Genomic DNA, 7,217 nt, shown 5'->3' with positions numbered 1-7,217 from the left:
TCTCAGGAGATCGCAGTAGTAGGGAGACCTGTATAGTTTCTTATTAGGAGATAGGAGTAAAATGGGTGACCTTTTCTCAGTTACAAGACCACCCTGTGGTGAGCAGACTCAGAAGCTACTGCAGGGGAGTCCCACGGGCTAGCTATAATGGAGAAGTGTTGCTCTCTGTAAGCAAGAGAGAGCAGTTACTAAAGGAAGGGTCAAAATATACTGGGTAGGAAAAATAACAGAGGCACACACACACACACACACAATTTTCCTTGGAGAAATTATCTGACCCACATCCCTTCCTTTGAATGGGGCTGACCATTAATCACCCTAAAACTAGAGCTTAGTGTTCTTCTGAATCATGTATTAAGATGCTGGCACATACATATCTTTTAATAGCTGTCATGACAGTAAAAAAAAAATTACGATTAATTTCCAGTTACCACATATCTTGTTCTGAGAAGCTTAGCTTTTTCTGGTCCTGTTTCTCTGTTCTGTTCACTACACAAAAGAGTTAATGTATCTTCTTAAGATTCTTCTCATGGCTGTCTTCACCTCCTTGTTCTGCAGACTGTAGATGAGAGGATTGAGCATGGGAGTGACCACAGTGTACTGCAAGGGGAAGATAACTTCTAGGGAGGAGCCTGAGATTGGCAAGAGATAGCTGAGGAAGCCAGAGCCATAGAACAGGATCACAGTAGTGAGGTGGGAGGAGCAGGTGGAGAAAGCCTTGCTTCTGCCAGAAGTGGAGCTGATACTCATAATGGTGGAGACAATGCGGATATAAGAGAAGACGATCAAGATGAAAGTTCCAAAGAAATGCAAGACAGAGGAGCATAGGAGGAATATGAAGTTGATGGAGGTGTCAGAGCAAGACAGAGGGAAGAGAGAAGACAGTTCACAGCTGAAGTGGGGAATAATTTGGTCTTCACAGTAATCTAAGTTGACAGCCAGGAGTATATTGATGAGAGCATCAACAAAAGCAAGGAACCAAGAGCCCCATACCAGCCTGACACAGAGCTGATTGCTTATCACCTGGCTATAGAGCAGAGGGGAGCTGATGGCTACGTAGCGGTCATAGGCCATCACAGCTAGCAGACAAGCTTCAGTGCCCCCCGTGGCAAACACAAAGAAGGCTTGAGCCAGGCAGCTCTCTACTAAGATGGTTTTGCTTTTAGAGAGTAGATTCTCCAGCATCTTAGGTACCGTGACAGACGAGTGGCAGAGGTCCAGGAAAGATAGTTGTCCCAAAAAGAAGTACATGGGTGTGTGAAGATGGGAATCAGATCTGATCACCAGCAGCATCACCAGGTTTCCCATCAAGGTCAGAAGGTAAATCACCAGAAACAACATGAAGAGAAGAATTTGGGCCTGAGGGTCAGCAGACAGCCCAAGGAGGATGAACTCACTGAACATGCTGTGGTTTCCCATAGTGATAAAGAGATTTACCCTGGGAACCCAAGACAGAAGAGATATCAAAACTCTCTTTGTGACTTCCAGTTACTCTAGAGCCTTAGCCTCTTTCTCCTATACAACATGTCATGACTATACTGAAAACTATATTTATCTATTTTTAATCTAACTTCTTATTCATCATGATGATAATTTTAATATTCTTGTATGACAGTCCACTACATGGCATTACATATCATTCCCTATGTAATTCTGTGATTCATTATCTTATGCCCTACAGGGGCCTAAGATCATATAAATATAAGAACATTTTATATACTCATTGGGAATAGAGAGATAATTTGTTAATGCAATAGAGTTAGAAGTTAAGAGCACAAGTGAAATCCTTGATGAAGGAAAAATGAATGAGATCCATAGCACAAGTTGAATATTTTTCATAGGTGGAAGGAGGGGACATTTATCTATTGTAAGCACGGAAAGTAAAGAAAGTGGAGACCGGAGGCAGCTAAGCAGATTCATAGATTTTATAGTCGATTAAGAGACTTTACAACTAATTGCTACAACATATTGGTGAAATGTGAAGTGACATCATGAACAGAGTCCTTATTTATCAACCAATCAGCCTTTCTGTTTATCTCTCTATATAGCTATCTTTCTTTGTGTGTATAGTGTGTATTTTCAGTGAGATGGTGGTGAGGGATTTTGATGATCTAAGAACACAAAACTTAGGCACCACAAGTGAAGGACTAATTTACTGAGGAAATACAGTAGGATCAACTGGTGATATGTTTGCCCATTTGAGATATGATATACAATTATCTCTAGTAGAATTTAGCTGATGAAGCAAATGTGTGAAACAGATATCTGATTTTAAACATTTCCCCTCCCCCCTCCAGTAAACATGCAGTAACAAAGGAAAAAGAGTCAATGAAGTAAAGCATGCTCACAAAGTGAATGAATTACAGAAACAAGGCTGGGCAAGGAATTACATGGGAAACATGCAGATGATTGTGGCTTCTGTAGGGATATTAGGGAAAGGAAGTTGTAAGTTTTGTAGATCGTGGTTAGCCGGAAGAATGCTAGAATTTCAAATTTTGCAGGTATTGTAAGTGTTGATGGTGATAAAATGATGGTTGTTATTGTGGGAGTGGGTGACTACTGAGCTGGAAGACCCAGTCTCTGCCATGGAAGAAGTCAAAGTCTTGGGAACTAAATTAGCATGGTTAAGTTTTTTTTATATTTTTAAACATTTTACTCCATTTTCTTCAATGGAGACTAGTTTTTTAAATTTAAATAAAATTTAAAGAAAAAAAATTTAGTTCAGGGTAATTAGGTGAGTGATAACACTAAGTGTGCGGTTATGAGAAGTAACTACCTGCATTTGATCTGAAAAGTTGGAAACAGATGATATCTGGTCATATAGTCCATACCCTGCTAAAACTCTTCTAATAGTTTTATGACCAGGCAGCCCTATCAATATCTCAACCAGTTTTGGCAATTTACCTGGTGCCTGAGTCCACAGTTTCACACTCTGAAATTTGCCCATCTCCTCCTGCTTTGTCCTGATACCCTTGATATGTAAACTCAGACTCAAGATCATTATTCTAAGATGCCGTCCAAGTATGACCCATCCTGGTTTTTCCTTCTGACTCAGGACAACTATGTTCAGTTGATCAAAGGGAATTAGGGGGTATATTTTCCCTTGCCTATTATCCAAATACCAACTGACTGAGTTCAATTACCTGTCTGAATAACCAGTAGCACAAGGTGGTGGCAACAATTCTTTGAGATCCAGTGACAAAATACTCATATCCAGGAAAAATTATTCAACTTGTTATTTTTGAGAACCCTGTAGTAGAGCAGAATTGGGAAGAAGTCAACTGAAGAGTATTATTTATAGTTAAATGTATGCTGGCAAGAAAAGATGACTCTATATATTATTATTTCAGTATGTGCTTATTTATGTCCAGTTACCTGAGTAATGCATTATGAAAATAATGGTTAAGTATTTCATATTTCACTCATTAGTTTAGATCTGATCAGTGTCCACTCAGGTTTCCGGTGGGCAGATTTCCACAAAATCCAGAGATTTGGGTGAAGCAGCTGTTAGAGAGTGGAACTCAGGGTGTGGAAGGAAGAAATTGCTATGTCTCTGTAACATGATTTCAGGGCAGTACAAACAAAAGCACTTTTTAAATACAAAAGATAATTGCAACAAAGTGAAAGATGGGATAAACTTGCATAATATATTTGCACTCAAAAATACAGTGACAGGAACAAAAGTTACCATCCAGGGGATTGTTACACAGAAATAGAATTCATTTTTCTTTAGTTGTTGGTAAAATGTCAGGATTCCCTCAAAATATCTAAATAAGTAAAATAATTAAAATAAATCATTTGACTGTGGGTGATGAATAAAATGTCACCATTAGTGATTTCTTTCTTCTGCTGTTTCTAAACATAAAATGTCAAAAACTTTGGAAAGTATAACACAGTAGTTTTGCGGTCATATATCAATATTATTAGATGAGAATTAATTGGATTTCATCCAAAGGAAAAGCAGCTAAGGACTGTTCACTGTAGAATGAAATATGAATTTATTTCATAATGTTGATCAGAAAGCATTAGCAGAAAACATTAATATATGTTTGAATTAGTGGGAAGCAGGAAGAGCATGTGATCCAGTATTTTATTGATTTTTGGAAGACAAATATGATCACAAAGGACCTTGAAGCCTTGGAGGCACCTGGTATGAAAAAACTAAAACCAGAGCAATGGGGTATTGGAGACAGACATTATGTAATAAATTTTGCCCAGATATTGCTTGGATCTTGACCATCTATCTTGGGATTAGACCACTTCAAGATAATTTTAATGACAGGTAAAACAACATTTTGAAGGTCATAAAATTGTAGTTGATGAGGAGGCAATTTAAAACATGAGAAGTGGAAATCTCCTAATGTCCTGACATATTCCTGACTGTGCTGCTCTCAAAGGATGGACTCAGCTTCTCCAAGATAAAATACAGACTTTATGCCTGAAACTCAATAGATAGAGCAGAATGTTGCAATTTAGAAACAGATGTATGCGCTTTGTAATCCAATTATTTCACTTACTATCAGTCTCTCTTTTGTAATATTGTTTAATCTTTTAAATTATAATTTCTTCACCTCTAAATTGAGTAAATTTGGGGGAAATAATATATATCTTATATTGGGGAGGATTGAATTAGCTTCTTCATAAAGAACTGGAAACAGGGTTTCTAGTTTCTTGTAATTGTGAATGCATCACAGGAAAAAAGGAAATAGGAAAGTGGTAAGTGGTGTGTCAGTGGAGCACAATAGAGCGTATTAGCAAAGGGATAATATAAGGCTGTATTGCAGAAGAACTGTCTCCTCGCCTGGAGACTATCTGGCCTGAGAACAATAAGGAGATGAAAAGCTTCAAAGAGATGTCAAGTCTCTTAGAAAGCAAGAAGAGAGGAAAGGAGCGAAACAAACAAACAAACAAACAAACAAACAAACAAACAAACAAACAAACAAAAGCTCCTCAAGGAATAAATTAGGAGGGGACAAAAACATTGGAGGATTCAGTAGAGTCTTATCATACTTTTGACTTCTCCTGTCAGAGACTGTATTCTGGAATTTTGAGTTGACAGGTGAAGAGATCGCGGATCAGGTAATAGTCATTTAAGAATATGTACCATAACTTCTCAATTATAGGAATAGATATAATTTTCTTTCTAGGAGGATGAGAAAGAGAGAATAAAAATAAAAAAAAAAGAACACATTAGCCCAGGCTCTAAAAAGTATTTCACTTGCAGAGAAAGTGCTCAGAATCTTACTGTACTCTTACCCCTTCTGGTTTTGAAGAAAAGGCATAAGAAACACCTTGAAAATGTCAAATTCTGGACAGGTCACTGCTATATTAATTTCTCTCATATTGTGTCAAGTTTGATCTGAGTCAAAAAACTGATATACGTCATTGGTTTACACAAATCCTTTATAACCCTAAATATTTTGCTGATAAATTTTTGAACAAAGGACTCTGATGGCCAGCCAATCAGAAGGGCAGTTGGTTTAGGTTGAACTAAGGAGCTCAGGGGACTTGCTCAATAATCTATATTCTTGGCAATTATAGCATGAATCAGGATTCTAGACTCATTTGCTAAGAAGCTTGAACTTTTAAAAAAGACCTCAGGGATTTTCTCATGTGACTTTTCAACTTGAGAATTAAAGCAATCAGCTTGAATTCAGATGAGCTTTCCTGATAGTCTACTGGGAAATGAAGAGAGGCAAAGGTAGATAAAAAGAATTTTGACTTGTGAAGAAAAACCAGAAATTTCCCTTAGGGATACAAAGGTCATATGGAAAATTCACTTTGGGATATGAAAAGACACTCATAACTAACCTCCAGATTATCTTTTTCCGTGTGTGTATGAGATAGGCTTATTTATTCATTAGGATTTATTATTATTATTATTATTTTTAAACAATTGTTTTTTTTTTTTAAAGATTTATCTATTTATTTATACAAGCACTGGGTACAGTCAGAAGCGCGGGAGGGTGAGAGAACTCACCAGAGCGGGGAGCAGAGCAGGCAGAAGGACCGAAGTGCACTGCTGAGGGGAGCAGCGGGCGCAGCAGGAGTGGTCCGCAGGCCACATGGGACCCTCCTCCGGTGGCCAAGGAGCAGCCGGGGATCAAACCGGTGCTACAGAGGCTGCAGGCAGCTTCGCAACCCAGCGCTCAACCGATGTGCCACCAGGGAGGCCCTATTAGGATTTATTATTAATCTATATTAATTTTAATCAAGTGAGATATGATTAAAAATATTAGTTTATTATTCAATAATAGATGGTCATGGTAAAGTACATATGATCAGTTCATATGATCTATTCTTATCTTACCTCATAAGCTAGCTGGAAAGAAAAGTTCATTGTTTAAGAGACCTGGTCTAACTACACCTAATAAGTAGAAAATATTCATAGAATCCTGTCTGCTGGTCCTATGAAGTGCAAGAATAGCAATGCCATTTTTGGATGCCAAGAAATTACTATTGTCCCTAAGGCCAGTATCAAGTAATTATCAAGTGTTTTCCATAATTCCTTTTTCCTGTGAGTTACCTGGATAAAAGGTCACAGTAGGTCTGGGATAAAGGTACAAGATATTTATATAAAGTTATTCAATGCATGTAATATCATTTATAATAGCAAACAAATTTGAAAACAACCCAAATATCCATCAGAATACTCTTGGTAGAATCAACTAATGCACATACGCAAAATGGTGTACTTTCAAGCTGGAAGGAACAATGGGGCGATCTCTGTGTGTTAGCTTGGCATGATATCAGGATACATTGCCAACTAAAGAGAATTGCATGGTGGCCTAAATAGTATGCCAGCTTCTGAGTGGCATATGCACCCCACATGCACACACGCATCTGTGTCTATCCATATATAAAATTTAGTTTTAACAGAAGAAACATCAGAAGTATAAAATAAAAATTAATTAAAACGATTACATATAGGGAGAGAAAGAAAGCCAACAAGGAGAACAACAGGATGAATGAGATTCTGTTTTGAATATACCTTGTTGTATAGTTTTGACTTCTGATACAAAATTAAAAAAATGAAATTAAAAATTCTAAACTTAAAAACAACTAAAACAAACAAGCCTAGCTCTACATCAAAGTGGTGATATAACCACCCTAGAAAAGAATCATTTCAATTAATATTAGATTATAGAATTTCTACTGGGTTTATTCAGTGAGAGAGATGTTTCATTCAGTAGTTTCATTGTTAGTAAAAATATTGG

The 7,217-nt window shown here is 37.3% G+C and overlaps 1 protein-coding gene across 1 annotated transcript; it reads right to left on the bottom strand.

Moving 5' to 3' along the window:
* Window positions 1-489: 489 nt before the first annotated feature.
* Window positions 490-1,419, bottom strand: LOC119246953 (olfactory receptor 8S1-like). The gene has a single exon (XM_037513189.1). It carries the CDS (start codon window positions 1,417-1,419, stop codon window positions 490-492), a length of 930 nt encoding a protein of 309 aa, XP_037369086.1.
* Between the last annotated feature and the right edge of the window lie 5,798 nt (window positions 1,420-7,217).

This window comes from Talpa occidentalis, unplaced genomic scaffold, assembly GCF_014898055.3.
Source record: "Talpa occidentalis isolate TD23 unplaced genomic scaffold, MPIMG_talOcc4v2.1 talOcc4.16, whole genome shotgun sequence".
NCBI classification, from domain to species: Eukaryota; Metazoa; Chordata; class Mammalia; order Eulipotyphla; family Talpidae; genus Talpa; species Talpa occidentalis.
This window is presented reverse-complemented; position numbering and strand designations above follow the sequence as displayed.

Excerpts from the sequence above, each read along its gene's own strand:
- LOC119246953 (XM_037513189.1), bottom strand. The coding sequence starts at position 1,419 with ATGGGAAACCACAGCATGTTCAGTGAGTTCATCCTCCTTGGGCTGTCT.